This window comes from Lathamus discolor, chromosome 3, assembly GCF_037157495.1.
Source record: "Lathamus discolor isolate bLatDis1 chromosome 3, bLatDis1.hap1, whole genome shotgun sequence".
Lineage (NCBI taxonomy): Eukaryota > Metazoa > Chordata > Aves > Psittaciformes > Psittacidae > Lathamus > Lathamus discolor.
This window is the reverse complement of record NC_088886.1, coordinates 88,159,837-88,176,497: the sequence shown is the minus strand read 5'-3', so window position 1 is coordinate 88,176,497 and position 16,661 is coordinate 88,159,837. Positions and strand designations below refer to the sequence as shown.

At 40.8% G+C, this 16,661-nt stretch overlaps 1 protein-coding gene across 6 annotated transcripts in view; it reads right to left on the bottom strand.

The window, feature by feature from the left end:
* LOC136009911 (neurabin-1-like) overlaps positions 1-15,634 on the bottom strand; it is a 42,092-nt gene extending 26,458 nt beyond the window's left edge. For 4 of the 6 annotated variants that reach the window (XM_065670363.1, XM_065670367.1, XM_065670366.1 and 1 more), the window contains exons 1-4: positions 15,346-15,459; positions 13,003-14,856; positions 928-1,060; positions 345-465 (exon numbers count right to left, since the gene is read on the bottom strand). In XM_065670363.1, the coding sequence (XP_065526435.1) occupies positions 345-465; positions 928-1,060; positions 13,003-14,610 (1,862 nt within the window). In that variant the 5' untranslated portion in view covers positions 14,611-14,856; positions 15,346-15,459. Of the gene's footprint in view, positions 1-344; positions 466-927; positions 1,061-13,002; positions 14,857-15,026; positions 15,164-15,345; positions 15,460-15,537 lie in introns of those variants that run through there. The other 2 variants (XM_065670365.1, XM_065670364.1) reach the window with 2 other exon arrangements.
* Between the last annotated feature and the right edge of the window lie 1,027 nt (positions 15,635-16,661).

The following is a 16,661-nucleotide window of genomic DNA, read 5'->3' as shown; positions in this document are numbered from 1 at the left end:
TCTGTGCAGATCACCAATTAAAATTAACACACTATTTGTCTTTCTATTTTTTTCTACTATTTACATAGCAATTGGTGATTTGCAGGGTCAACGTAATTTTGTGGCACTTTTGCACACGGGCACATTCTAATTTGTTCTTATATATGCTGTAAGCAGGTCTATGCTTATTTTGCAAAAATATTCCTGTTTAAAAAAAACCCTATGACATAAAGCAGGAATGCAATATTTATTCAGTTACACTCAGCTTTTATACTTACATTCACAGTATTTAGCATATCCAATGAAAAAAACCGTGCTCAGTTAAAAAGTTGTAAAAAGCATAATCAATTCAATCTAAAACTCACCGTCCATCTCTCTGAGCAGCGCCACCATCTGTTATTGTTTTTACAAAAATACCTAGTTTTTCCAGTCCCTGATCAGCACCAACTCCCATTCCAATAATACTGATGCCCAGACCACTGTCACCTAAGGGATTAAAAAAATCTAGTATTAGCCACATAACACAAGAAGCAGTGAGCTGCTTCGACATGTTCCAAGTCCATCCTCACAAAAGATATGAAAATTTACTTAAAAAAAAAGACATGTTTTCAATCTATGTGCTACTTAAAGCCTTTTTGTTCTGTAGTTACAACTCCCTATTAGATTCAAAGCTTCACGAGAAAGCAGGATCTATAAATTGTATATATTCAGTGCAGATCTGTCACTCAGTAATGTAGCCTTCCTAACTTCAATTAAGTATGACAATTTGCACTTGGTAGATGCCTGTCCAGTTAATGTTTACTAAATTCTATGCAATTAGCCACAAATGAAAGCCTGAACACACATGCAAAAATCCAAGACCTAAATTCAGAGAAAACAGAGTTGAAAATTGTTTTTATCTTTTGTGCACACAGTATCTCTCGCAAAAGTTCAAGGTTTGATTTGCACCTTTTTCAATTTCCACAGGAAACACTTCCATTTTTTCCACTCTTTTCTCAAGTTCATACTCAGCTGAGGCTGCCACAGGGTCAACTTCTTCATTACGTCTATCATAGTCTTCATTTGAGTAAGTACTGAAAACCTAAGAAAGGTAACAAAACTGGTTTTAGTGCTTTCCCATCCCATTCCAAACATGATACAATCAGAAAAAAATCAGTAAGGAAATTGAAGGGGTATTTTTAAAGATCAAATTTTCTAAACAATCATCAATTTCATAAATTTTTAATAAATCTGCTCCTGTCAAGACAGTTTCCAACTTGCACAGAAGTCACGTTTCACATTTCAAAACAAAACATTAAATACTTTGTGTGTTGCAAATGCACCAAATAGTTAAAAAAAAATTAAAATCACTCAAGTAAATCAATAATCTCCTCTTTGATATAGTGTGACTCTTTTTTCTAGAACTACATTCCCCCAAATCCTTCCTCTCTTCTTCCCTCCCCCTGCACCATCTGCCAATTGCAGTGCTTCAAACAGATGCAGTTTTCTGATTTTTCAAGGGAATCATGCAGTTTCCCAGGAAAAGGAAATGCCTTGTTACACATATCACTATTTTTAGGAATCACTCCAGCTGAATTTCTGAATCGTTAAAAATACAAGATAAACAACACAAATTAAGACAGAAATCTAGGAAGGAAGAACAAGTTACTTGTAACAGGGTGAATTTTACTTACCAGCATGTTTATTAATTGTATTTAAAGTCATAAGCTAGTGAAAAAGAACAAAAGAAAAAAATACAGAACCCCAATTTAGCTGAAAATCAAGGTTTATCTGCTTAAGTCACTGAGTGTTTTACTCAACATCACTGTAAGATTAAAACACAATTATGGACTGCAGCAGCTACCCCTGATCAAGAATACGAAGTTGATGTACACTGGCTTACTATGTTTCTGTAATTTTTGCATTTTCCCACTAAAACTACCTAGACAAGTAACTGCAACTATGTAAATCAGGCAATTAACTGTAATTAATGTTGTCCAAGTGAATTCACATCTGCTAGTATATGGTGTTAGCTCTGCATGGCAGTAACCTCAGACACAGGAAAGCAGTTATTGAAACGGACTACCTAAAAGCACCTAATAGAACTCAGTATTTCCCATGGGGAACTCACTGCTTCACCTCCTGACTACAGCTGGAGGACAGTTTCACAAACTCTTCACCACATCCTGCAAAACAGCTACTCCACAAACATAGCATGGCCATATAGCAGTCCAGTAAATACGCAAGATTAAATGCACTTGGCTGAAAGGGAAGGAAGAAACCCACTCTTGGAAGCCTTATGCTTCCCCCAATAAAAGAACCTTTGTGAAAAGTTGTTCTTCCTAAGTCTTGCTTACAGGTACATAATGTAATAAACTCCTTTGGACTATCATACAGACACCACTGGGCAACAACTGGACACAGAAAGAGACATTTAATCTTTCTCCCCACCCCCAAATCAGTAAATAGGATATGGAGCAGAAGCATTTCAAGAGGCACTATTCTCCCTTTGGAACAAGACCAGCCTAGCTTGGTTCCTTTCCAACCCAGTAAAAAAAACAAACAAAAAACCCCCACAACCCCCCCCCCCACCAAAAAACAAAACCAAAAAATCAAAACATAGTCAAGTTATAAGACAAATTTTAAACTAATAATAAAAAAAGAAGTTAATGAGTGGACAAATGCTAATCTGTTAATGAGAATATTTGAGTTTTTGAGAACAAATCAAATACTGGGGCATTAAAAAAAAAATAAAGTCTGCTTATTTGTAAGCACACACATGATCTAGTATTAGTAATATAACTAAAATATGAAAGATCACTAACTACCAAAAAGCTGAATGAGCAAAATGGGGAGATTGGTAGCAGTTCATTTTGGAGACACTGACAGCTTATTTTCCTGACTTTTTATAACTCAGGGGTCTAACTCACAAAGCAGATCATACAAGTAGTCACTATCTACCGAAGAATTACATTAGCAAAGGGATGATCAGTTCCTTACACAAGCCTTTCTAAAGAGCTGGAAATGTCAGGGAAGCAAAGTTGCATCACTGTAACAGCACTACATATGCTGCAAGTCCTAGGCTGACTATCTCTGGAACTTCTAAGAATTACTGAGTATTTTTCCAACCTGGAAATAACAGCATTGTACTTGCGAGTCTCATGGAATTAGCCCATTTTGACACAAAATTGACTATAGGAATTGATCATCTGTGTGGAGAGGATCACAGAATTTAAAACTAGTGGTGGCTTAGATTCCAGTGATGTTTATAATTGTTATTCACAGAATAGCAGCACAAACATAGATATATGCAAATGATGATTACTAATATTTATACACAATAGCTTTTAAAGAAAAACCTATCTGAAATCAATTCTGACTAATCCACTAAGAGAAAGAATTCAGGCTTCCCTCTTAAGGTAACAGATGGCAAGTGTGTGAGAAAGTTTAGATAATATTCTCAAAACATAACCTCACAATTAAGACAAGACATACCCACTTCAAAACAGTAAGACATTCCCCCTCCCTCACCCCTCTCATCTTCAGAAAAATAATTTTGAGGAAAAACATGAATTTACAAAAAATAGAGGAAAAGCTTATACATAACCAGAAGCCAAGCACTTCAATAACAAGAAGAAAAGCAAGAACACACTAAAAAGTTATGGCCAAAGAGTGAAGGGCAAAACACAGACATTTTTATTGTGTACTTGTGGAAACACAACATGATATTCATCTTTTATAAGACGGAAACAGTAAAATTGTTGATCCTAATATAGAAAATAACTGCACAGCAAGTTGCTCTTTCCAAGTAGCAAAACTAACACTAAACACAGTTAAAATGTGGATAATATATAACACAAGTTACACAGTCTGGAAGACTGATGAGAAAGCTAAACACAGTTCATCCCTGTGCTGTGTCTGACAGAGTTTAGTCACCGAATGCACTAGGGACAAAAGAAATTCTAATCTTACTATTTTGAAGCTACTGCTAGCCAGAGATTATAAATTATTAGTGTGCAAGTGATATTTTTAAAAGTTGCTTTAGCAGACACAAGTTATTGTCTCAACATGGGAGAAACCAGATGAAATTTATTGTGGTGACCAGGTGAATTTTACAAGCCTTTAACTTGTTACATATTCTGGTTAGAAGCCTATATATATAGGAGGTTATATATCCAGAAGGTTAACCTAACATTAATAACTTCTGGATCCTGTCAAGGTAATAAGCGATGAAAACCCTGTTATCTGGGGAGAAGGGGGGGGGAGGGAATAAAAGTCTTTACATTCAAGACCTCTTTTCTTCAGAATGAATAAAAATAACTTCAATCAAAAAAAATTCTGAAAGAGGGCTGAATTTTTAAGGGTTATTTCCCTTAAATTGCTAAGATACATAACCAGAATTTTTCAAATATGTACTTAGTACTTGCACAGTAAATATATTTATTTGGAGATAGAACAAACTGCATTTTTCATACCAGGAAAATTCATAACTTCTTGAATTCAAAACTCAGTTTGTATCTTTCTATGAAGAGGCTAATACTAAGGTAAGCTCTCAAGAAAACCCCCACAAAATCCCAACACAGCCTACTGACTAAAAGACCCTACCACTCAGTTCCTGTTATCATACACAACTACAAATCTGCATTTTATCATCTTACTGCTATCACAGAAACAGTATTACCACAGAAGAACAGGAATGACCTCACTTAATTCAAACCCTCAGCAGCACTTAAAAAGAAAAAGCTCTGCTTCAGAACTATGTTAGTTTTTAGCAGAACGTTAATCTTGTTAGAGGGTTAACACTAATTCACCACATGTTTGTATGAAATTGCTACCGAGCCATAAAATACAGCCCAAAGACCTCCACTCCCATATTAATTTCTAGCAGGTAGATTAGCTGGTGCCTGATCAAAAGCAGAACACTACAAAGTAATAAAACTTACGTATGAAGAAGCCAGTGACTGCCCAGAAAGGCTCCCAGCTAACTGGAACGGAAGCACTGTCAACATTTCTTTAATGCTCTCAAGTCATACAGCAGTGTTTGCTGGAAAGCGTGACAGCACCTGCACAGGCAGTTAAAGTAACACTTCACAGCTGAGAGAGGCACTTGAGAGTAACTGACACCTGCATGCCACACCTAGCAATGACTACACCAGTTGGTTCATATTTCTTCTGAAAGGCTTTTCTTACTTTTAACGTAAGAGTTCACTGACACTCAGTAAAGCCAAGCATTCAAAACACAAGTGGTTGCCTCAGGTAATATTATCTATTAGTGAACAGTTTCATCTTTCCACATTGATATGCCTGGCAAAGTGTGAAGTGCCCAGGCAAATACAAATTATCTTTTGAAACAGTAGCACTGAAGTATAATGTACACTTTACAGTTCACTTTTACAATCTCCCTCTTCAGTTAAAGTAGACATCTTATTGCTGCTACCCACTCTTCCCTCTGTTTCTGAAAGCTACATGGTTAGTATTTCATTACCACTACTTGTTCTATTTTAAGTGGAAAGTGACTATATCTGATCTTAGTCAACTCATGCTATCAAATCCTTTAACCAGCAAACAGAAATATTTTGCTTTAAAAGAAAAATAAATAAATAAAACCAAACAAAAAACAACAAACCCACACTTTGACTCTTCTTCAAAGAGTATTCAGAATGGTTAGTAACTGTTAAACAGGTTAACATTATAAGCCATCACACTTGATGTAGCACATTCTGTTACCAAACAGGTGGAGAGGCAGGTTGCATGCACTTGCACGCTTATCTTGTAGCTCTGCGTGACAATCAAAAACACCAACCATGTCAGTTTATAAAAAGACAACCTTGCTTCAGATCTACCATACAGACAATTTCATCATAAATTAACCAGGATTTTACCAGTATTACTATTCTCCACTTAATTCTCAATAAACCCAGTAAAATATATTCTCTAGTTCTGCATTTCACTGCAGTAGCAAAGGCACTGGAGTTAGCAAGAAAAGCAACATGATAACTGTTTCAGTCCGGTTATGCTACTAGTCCAGAAGGAGAAACACTCTCAGGTATTTTGCTTTTAAATCCCAGTAAAAGAAATACTGAAGACAGAGAAAAGCATCCATGAAGATTCAGTGAATTGACGTATTTCTTTTCTTTTTCAAACATTCAGAGCAGGCATTAAGAGATGATCCACATTCTCCCTGTGTGGAAGCAGAGCTCTGCTGTAACATGGTTGTACTCCACCGCCATCTCAGATGAGGTGGCATTGCTCTCTGACTGACAGAGGGAATGAAAAATTCCAAATAGGATATGACCAGAAGAGGCAAAAACTACTTACAATACCACATGAAGGGGGGCACCCAAAAAAATCTTAGCTTCTGAAAGGCTTTGTATATACAGAAAGTGATTCGGTTATGAGCACCCACAAGCTTCACAGGTATCTTGTTACCACCAGTTTAAGCTCGATTATCAAGAAGAATTAGATACATGTGTTAATTTACTATTCACCAAAACAATTGGTCAAGATTGACTTGACCAAATCCGAATAGCAAGAAAACTGGTAAAAGCAACTTCAAAAGAATAACAGTGAACACAGAAATAGCCTACCTGTTTTCTAAAGGCCAGAAGAGGAAACAACAACAAAATAACCCTGCCATACCTGAATTAACTGATCTCTAGTAATACTGTCACTAGCAATGATCAATACCGTGGGTCTGAAAAGGAGGATCATGAAAAGGAGACAAACTGGAAGGTGATGGTGGTAAATGATTGAGAAATACATGTAAAGAATTTGCATGTTTCCTTTTGGAATAATACTTCATTAATGTATATTAATGTATATATAAAATGTATATATGTATATATTAATATATGTATATATTAATAAAATATTAATAAAAATGTAAGAACCCTGCAAAAAACTGCTACACTGCACCTTCATGATCTCAAGATTACAAAATGTCTAGTCAGATAACAGAGGCACACTTTTTACTGATGTCCTCCCAAGTGTTCACCTCTGTTATGTTAGAATTACATGACAAGGGATAATGGTTTTTTTCCGTCAAAAGGTAAACAACAAACAAGTTTCAGCTACTGCCTGTTCATTCTTTATCGGTCTAGGTTAAGTATTCTCAGCTGCTAATAATGGCAATCCTAACCAAAAAGATGAGTATTTCAGAGCTTAATTGCTGAGATAATGAACTAGTCTCCTGCAAAATTGCTTCTCTTTGCTGACCTTCATCAACTCCTCAGCATTTCTTCAGACTACATCTCCCATGAAACCCCCAATTGCCTCCTGTTCACCACCTTTCCTCCCTCTTCTCCACAGCTATTCTTCAAAGCAAAACAGAGCACAGGCTGGACTTGTATAGTCACCAGCTAACATTAAGTAAAAAACCAAGTAACTTAAACTAAAGCTGCAGCCCTGCCATCAGCAAGGGCACAATCTTCAACTCTGATACAAGTGATATTTTTTCCCAAACCAAGCAGTGTTTTTAAAATAACTTTAAGAACATCTCTCTCTTCCCGTCAAATCTGGGTGAAACTGCTAGGAGTTTAGAAGCTAGAGGGTTTGAAAAAGGAGTGAGGACAAACAGGTGACGATAACCTGTCAAGCTTACTGCCACTTCATCTGACATCCATAACCTCAGTGTTCTCTTGCTTGTCTGTAGTTCTTGTAGCACCATCAAGTACATCAAATAGGGCAGCTAGGATGTCGTGTAACCACATCCAGGGAATAATTCAGTTAAAAATACATTGAGATATTAATGTAAAGAGTTAATCTGCTCCAGCAGCGAGGCAAGATATAAAAAGATATTTGCTTTTCCTGTTCTGGTTTAGATTTCTGCTCTACAGCCCTATACCCTGGACTCTCATCCAAAGATTCTTGAAATGCCAAATCAATCTACTATTGTGAATGTTACATATCAAACATTTCCTAAATATCAAAACGGAAAACATATTATTAAAAACAAATATTCCAAAGAAAGCTTCAGTTGAAAGTGCTTCTTTGTGGGGAGATGAACAAAGGTCATGGAATCAAAGCAGAAAGACATCAGAAATATTTGATATAGAACTTTCTAAAGCCAGATAAATCTACACACAGAATTAAATGCATTTCAGCTTAATAAAAAAATAACTTCTTAACTGAAGTAAGAGTTTAACGATTATCTTCCCTCAAAACAAACAAAACAAAAAAAAAAACCCAACTAACAAAATTTTCACACACATGTGAATATTCCTCCAGTTAATATCCATGTTTTTTTCTTACTGTTAAGTTTAGCCACCAGGAAATGCCACACTCTTAGACACAAGCAGAACACAACAGGGTTACTTTTTGTGAAAAGTCACTGAAAAATACCATGAAGAGTTTGAGATAAAAATACGAAGAAAAATTTTGAGGTAAAGTCACAAACGTTGTAATGTTGATGCAAATGATAAACAGAGCTTCAAAGCAATTAAAATCTGAGTTGCAACACACAAATTCTCATTGCAAAAGATCCCAAAGCACAGTGAAAATACACTATTTGTGTCAAGACAAAAAAAAAAAGCAAATTACCTCACTTCTCACCTACAAATCAGTTCTGTTAAAATCTACTTTCAATTCAAATCTGTTTTTCTAGAACAACCTACATCCATGTCACATACTTGTTCCTTACAATACAGAAGTATTTTACCAAAGTGCTTGACCAATGGCCAACAAATAATTGACCATTTATGCAGTCAACAATTCTCTAATTACTGAAGAAACTCCAGGGTTTTGGTATCTTCTACTAGTTTTAGTGTATTTTGTATCTTTTCCTGTGTATGATGTCATAAGCGTAGAAGTTACAGTTAAAAAATCAGAGGATGTATTAAGCTGAAGCACTACTCTGCAACTTTAACAGTGTTCAGGAGACTACACATTGATGCAGAAAAACTGCATCTCCTAGAAGTGGTAAGCATTTACAAATAATGCTGTTATACAGGAAACCTAATTCAAGTTATCTTCATTTACTGCTTCATTAACATCCACAGTAAGCAGTTCTATACCAAAAACATTAAAGAGAATGCCAGCCTGGACAAGATTACTGTTTGTGCCCCAGCTATACATAAAGCAGCTCTATTCCAATGCAAGACAAATGGCAATTTTATGAAGGATTTCCATGTTCTCCCAGAAGCAGCTGATACTTGGCTAGTTAGAATAACACACAAGCTATGAAACCGCTTTCAGTTTCTTTATTTAAGAAGTAAGCTTGAGCATCTGCTTAACTGTGACAAATATAAAAGTAAAGCCTTTATGAAGGTTTGGTTTCTTGTTTTGGGTTTTTTTTAAACTGTGCTCTTGACTTAGTGATCTTAAAGTATTATTCACAAAGAGCTGGGAATTGACACTCCCATGTAACATAAACTGGATAGCACTGCTAATTAAAAAGAATTATGGAAGCAAATTTCACCTGTACTATCTTTTCAGTTTACCTGAGCTACAGGGTTTCTATGGACCATAAATCATTGCAAGAGTTAGTCACAGTGCTATTAAAGGTTTCCAGGACAAAGTTTGACGCAGTCAGAGGTAAAAACATCTCAAGAAGTCAATTTGGAAACAGGCATTTGCTTTCCCAACGGAATGTTTCAAAATTACAAATGCCAAACAGCACTCAGTCATTACATTTATGTTAATTAAAGCTTCCCAAGGTAACAATATAACTGAAAGCAAGTTTAATCTCTACATTACAAAAGCAGAATGAAATATAAAGGGATGATAGCACAGTTACCTGACTATTATTTGCACTGTCTGTAATGGTGATTGTTTACATAGTTTATTCCGAAAACTTCAAGACAAAGACAAATTCAGTTCCTTTGCAAATACCTTGGACAGCTGAGTGTGCTTTACATTCCTTACTGGCTTCATATGTGGCAACAAGATACTATAAATAGCTCATGTACCATAACACAATCCCAGTCAGTGAAGTTCTGCTAATAACTGTGCAGTATCGTTCTCTTTACTACTGTAGGAAAAACAAGCAACCAAGGCATAATGTTCCTTAAGGTCTACAGAGATCAAACAGCAGCAGGACTTAAGAGTCAGGTCACCCACAATAAATAAGAAATCTTCCCACACCTAATTTATCACCAGCTTCTACAGAATTGAAATTTTTATGTTAAGAAGTCTCATCTATGCTTATTTTCACAGGCACAGGGAGCAATGGAGTAGTTGTGTAATTATCTCCCATCTTTCCTGAAATTATCAAATTATATTCTTAAACCCTGCTACAGATGTCAACAATTATGGATCTCTAGCATGGGTCAGAAGTAGTGCTAACATTGTTAGCTACCATACACGTCCCCTGGGACCTTCACAGTCTCCTTTCACTCAAAAAGCCTTGACAATTTTACAACTGACTAGAAACTTCCAAAACAGAGATATCGATCAAGTTCTCTTTGTTGCTGCAGCATAAATACTCTTTTTTAGGGTGCCCGTGTGCAAGTTATATCCATTGCCTACATACATATCCAACTTCTTTTTTGGGTGTATCAAGTACAATGGTCAGAGCTCCATCACTGCAGAACCCTGATGATCTGAGAATGTGCTTTTTCTTGCTCAAACATGTTCTGAATGTTTTGAGTCCTCCAGCTCCATCAGACACCTGCTAAACAGCAACTGCAAAAGCCAGAGATGGTTTCTTCATAATCACTAGAGAGGTGCAGAAGGAAAGCAGCAAGAATGCCAAGGCCAACCTGGCCTCTCACAGGAGTGTCAAAGGAATAAAATCACAGACTGTCTCCTCTAGTGGCTCCAAATGTGTGTAATGGCACTCACATTTCAGTCAAACTTCTTAGTCTAAATAATGCTGAAAACAAAAAGAAGCTACTAAAATACATCTTGGACCAGGAACAATCTCTTGCTGCGACTCAGGATTTTCTTTTTTTTTTTCCCCTCTTTGAATTGAAGATAAACTAAAATCTATGCATAAAGTCAAATAAGAGAGATTTTCTTTTGGGAGGTGAAAGTGGGATTTCCTACAAATTTACTGAGGTATTAAAGATACATTACTAAAAAACATTTGCAGGAAGTAGAAAAAAAAAAGTTGGAGAATTCTTTATTTTACAGAGTACAAAAGCCGAAAACCATATACCAGGACTCATTCCCACTAAGAATCTTGGAAAATATGAAACAAAAATGCAGACAAGGGGAAAGAAATCATTACTTAGTTATGAGGAACAAAGGGGAAAAAGCTATTGAAAATGACATACAGAAATAGATCCCTATACTGAGTACAGGGAAGATAACAGTCAAGTTTCACTGAAAAGGGATAAAGGAACGCAAGTATCACAAGCTTCGATTTTAGGGCCTTAAAAAGAAAGTTCACTGACCGTACTGCTATAAAGTACAGTGTATTCTGCCAATCCAAGTGTGGCACTATGGCAAGAACCATGTTATTTTTAATGGAAAACTATGTTACTTTTAATGGAACAGTTGCTACCAACCATTCATCTCTGGGTTGTGTAATTGATAATCTGGTACAGGTTGGTCCTTGTGGCTTTCAGAAAAGCATCTATAACTGGACAGTGCTAGTTACCAAAAAAACCCTGAGTTTTATCCACACAAGAACTCCCACCACAGTTGGCACAGAGATTTCTGCTAGTGCTTTCAAATAAATCTGACATAGACATAACAGAGAAGGCAGGAAAAGTCTGTTACAGCCACTGCTTCAGTAGAATTTCCAGTAAAACCCTGCCTAGAGCAAGCAGGGTCAATGAACATTCACTTACAGTAGACTCTACATGGCACTTTCCTCAGATAGTCAGGGCACAATTGCAAGGGGAAATGGACTGATGCCCCTCAGGCTCTCCCACAGCCCTCATCAGACTCATTATGCAGTTTCCAACAGTGGCAGTCTCCCCTTCAGTGCTCCAGGTCACCACTAAAGCAGCATCAACTATAAGAAAGCCATGTAAAGTCAGCCTGTCTATGGAGAGACTATAAAAAACCCACATGCAACAAAACTCTCATTTTGACACACCCAACCCATTTTCTGAGGTACAGCACTGGCATGTGTTAGTAAACTGCGAAATCACAGCTCTCCACTGCAAGAAGTACAGGAGTCAACAGAATTTTTACATCCCTCTGATCATTGAAAGCAAGCCCTGACTCTATATGAACAAAGTGTAAAAATTGTTTATTAAAGATGACATTTTTCATTCATGTAATAATAGAAGAATTAAGCTTGACAAAGCCTGGACTGTTTCCCATTCCATCCTGCTCCGCATCTCCCAATTCTCCTCCCAGACTTCAAGAGGGACTAGAATAACTGAAGTCTGCAACAAGACTATGGGTAAATATGGTTTGAGTTGTGGACTGACTTATTTTATAGGTATTTTTGATGAGGGAAGATCAGACACCTAATCTTTTTGTTAGCAGTGTAACTTACACTACTCCTCATTATCTGGCTTGCCCTTTTTGTAACTTCTTTGCCCTTGTAATTTCTGCAACTTCCTAACTCCAAAATGCTAGTGGTAACACTCCTAAAGCTTGCTCACCAAGGCAGGATAAAAAAACCCAAACAACATATATATGGTTATTATTAGAAAGAATTCCACAACCTTAAATAACAGGAACTAGATGTGATATTTTCTCACAGTTAATTCTGACAAGTCTGAACTTGAATCCGAAGGTTTGCTATGGCGGTTTTGCTGTTTTGTTTGGGTTTTAAAATTTTTGTACAAAAAGTAAAACTGACAAAATCCTTCCTATGCAATGCCTCAATTTTAATCAAATTAAGGCACGTATTAAAGGTCATGTTTTTGTATCTATTCCTAAAAGCTTAGCATTCCTTAAAACATCAAATAAAATCTCATGTTTCTCTACACTGAGTATCCTGTGAAGCTGCTGTGATTCAGAAATCACTTGTGACTAATTCATGAATATTCTGAGCAAGGTAAGTTAGTTTTGAATAAAAGCCATAAACTTTTAAAGGGTTTTTAGAGCTTTGCAAAAAGAACACCAAAAAAAAATGTATTCCCTGGGTCATTCTGAGTGCAAAATAATGAAGAAAAAATATATAGAAAATTCAGATGTACTTACCTTGATGGGAGCTGTTGAGAACTTGACTTTTCGGTCTGGCTGAGGATCTTCCTCTTCAGAAAGTCCAGGAAACTCCTCATACTCACTGTCATACATACACTCCTCCTCTTCTCCCTCCAAACTTTCTCTGCCTTCAGGCCCTTGGTTTTCTGGCTCGGTGTCCCTGTCATCATCAAAAGCCACATTCTCTATTCCAAAAGCACTGAAGTCCTCGTTTTGCTTTTCCAACACTTGCTCCTCTTCTTCAGTACCGCCTTCCTGCTCTAGAACATCTCGAACTCGTGTAACTGAACCATCTCTCACAGACATCCCATCCCTTTCTTCTTCCTGATGGGTCTCAATACTTTCTGTAAACTCTTCTACCACTTCCAAGGAGTAGTTGCTCCTCTTCCCTTCCTGTACTTGACATATGAGCAGCTGATCCTCTTGAACAACGTGATCTTTCTCCAAACCGTCTTTTTCATGCCCTGAGGTTTCATCTTGTGTAACCAGCTCTGCGCAAGTCCCCTCCATGGGGGAAACCCTGGAGGGAAAACCATCTGATCTCTGCTGAACTTCCTGAGCAGATGCACTGCCCATACCCCACAGGCTTCTCTCAAGTACCAGTAGCTCTCTTTTGTCTTTTCCAAGTGCCTCGCTCAGCTCGCCTCTGAGGATCACAGGCACTTTGGTGGGCACAGCCTTCTCCTGACATCCTTCAGCAACAGCAGATGAATCCAAACTGTGGTGATCTCTCAAAGGGTCCTGATTCGGAAGACTAGCATTTCTGGAAATTTCCTTGGATTCGTCAGAATCGCTGTCACCCAGAAAGCTTTCCAGCCTCCTAGAAATGGGCCCTGCATTCAGGAACGAGGATTTGGAACCACTATTGGGAAGCTGCTGCTTCAACTCATCATTACCTTGATTTTCAACTTTCTCCAGTGCAACCGCAGGACTTGCTTCTGTATTAAAACTGCGGTCCACCACATTGCTGCAATCAGAAGCTGAACTGCGCCTTTTCTTATCCTCAATTCTTTCACATTTGCTGGGGGAATATCTGTCCACTGAGCTCCGCTGTTTTATGTTTCTCTCAAATAGCTTCCTAGTCTCCGAAAACTTTTCTGCCAGGGCAACTTTGTCCAGGTCTGATTCATCATTGCTACGGATAACCTTGTCGGCAGCAGAAGGCACAGATAATGAATCCACAGGGCTGATGCAGGGGCTGGTACTTGTATTAAGAAGATTATTTTTTTGGACAATGAGGAAAGATGGGCTACCTGGAGAAGGTCCATACTCTGCTGCTGTGGCCCGGCTGATTAATTTGGTCTCAGCAGGTGGACTGCTTTCACAAGAGGGTGCAGAAGAGCCTCCCATTTGCAGAAACATACTTTTGATCTTGTGTACCCTATTGCCATAAGTGGCAGCTCTGCCTCGACTGTGTGGGTCATTTCCCCCTCCATTGGAAGAGGTGCTCAGCTTCTGATGCAAGCCTGTTTTGTTGGAAGCGTTTTCGGGATTGTTTATGCCATCAAAAGAGCATTTGATAGCATGGAAATCAGATTTATAGGCATTTCGGTGTGGGGAAGCACTTCTTAAAGTCCTCTCCCCTTTGCCTTCGGTTTTCATCATTGTCAGAGAGAAAGCTCCCTCGACTCCTCAAGAAGAATGGGAAGGCCGGCTCCCAGGCACAAAGCTTCCACCCTCCAACACCAGGCAGAGCAGAAGATCTGAAAAGCAGCTTTTCACTGGGCCGCCCTCCCCGCCCGCATGGAAATGGAGCGCAGGGGAGTATACGTGGGGAGAAGGAAATCAAAGCGCGTAAATCGCCACATCGGGTATTATTCCCAGCGCGGACCGCGGTATCCGGAGAGCCATCTGCAGAGAGACAGACACTTGGCATTAACGCGGCGCCCGGCCGTTGTGTGACACGAATCCGAACGAAACTCGGGCTGGGAAACGCCGCCCGAGAGCTCCCGGCGGGATAAAGCCCATTGTGTCAGCCGGGACGCGCGGACCCGGCGACTCCCGCCCGCCCGGGCACCGACCTGGCGCTTCCAGCGGGGGATGCGGCGGCAAGCGGCACCCCCGCCGCTCCCGACAACGGCCGAGCCGGGCCGGGCCGAGCCGAGCCGAGCCGGGCCGGGAGGCGGGGGAGGGGGCAGCGCCCGGCCCTTCCTGCCGCCCGGGGGAGGCCGGGCCCGGGCCGGACCCGCGGCTCAGCGGGGCGGAGGGGCCCTGGCGGCCCGTGCTGCCCAGAAGGGGGAAGCAGCAAGTTTCGGCCCCAAGTTGGGGCTTCCCCGTGGCGGCGCCTGTGCGCCGGGGGCCGCCGCGGCACCTCGCCCCAAACTTTCCAAGCCAGCCTACCTGGGGGCGGGGGTCCCGCCAGCTCCTTCCCCTCAGCGCTGCCGGCCGCCCAGCGGCCGCGCACACCACGCCATCACTATCCGCCGCCAGCCGCCCTCCTTCCTTCCCTCACTCCCGCCCCGCACTCCTCACTCCACCTTCCGCCCGCCCCTCAGCGGTGCCGCTGCAAACCGCCGCCCGCCCTGCTCTCACGCTGCACCGGCGCCCTCGGCCGCGCTGTGTGTCGGGCCCGCCCGCGCGCGCTCCCTCGCTCGCACACAAAGAGAGGGAGCGGCGGGCGCGCCCTGGCTGCGGTCGCCGTGAGAGAAGAGAGGGGCTGGGGGCGGCGGGGGAAGCGCCTCCCGCGCTGGGATATACCACGCCGTAGCGGGATGCGGGTTTCGGGTGATACCATGTCGGGGAGGCGGCGCTGCCCGCTCACCTCTGCCGGGTCGCTCACCGGTCCCGGGGCTGGGTGAGGCGCCGCGGCTGTGACTAGGGGCGGCGGCAGGAGCTGAGGCAGCGCGAGCGCTGGGCTGCCGGCGGCGGCCAGCTGCGCGCTGTTTTTACAGCCCGCAGGGCAGCGCAGGGCCCCGATCGCGACGGCTGCCGCCGCCGAGGCTCTGACAGTGGAAGTAACAACAGCGCCAAACAGCCTTTTTTTTTACCCTCTTCCTTTAAAGAATGCCGTTGTTCTTAACGCCTCCCGAACAGGTAGGTACCCAACCCAAGCGGAGGCACATGGCCGGGGCCGCTGCCTCGGCCTGGGAGGCACTAGGCTGGTGGTACGTCGACATGTCCGCGCAGGCCGATGGGGCGAGCCTGCTGCGTTTCCTCGCACGCTCTCCGGGCTCCCCGAGACTGCGGAAGCGACGCCCGTCATCGGTGGCCTCAGGCAGTGGTAACTGCTGTTTTGCAAGCACTGTTGCGTATATCCAGGTCTTTCCTTAGTCCAAATAAAAGCACTGGCGTCAACCTATTTATCGGTTAAAGGCGGGATTCGGATGACTGCCTGGTTTCCAGTGTAGCTACTTCCACAGGGCATATGTAAAACCCACACAAAATCATTAGGAGAGCACTGGTAGTTGCCAATTACTTGGCAACTGTCATTACCAAGTTGTGTAACAATTATTTATAAGTGTAAGTGCTCTTTGAAAACAATTGTTTCACCCTTCGTTACTCAAATCAATGGTGAAATATATACATCCTCTTAGACATCCCAGGTGACTTTGGCTTAACTGGGAATCACAATGCCCAGAATATTTCACAGCTTGATTCAACATCTATGGTACAGTTTCAAATTGGCCCTAATCAAGATTTTGCGATATAAATGTTGA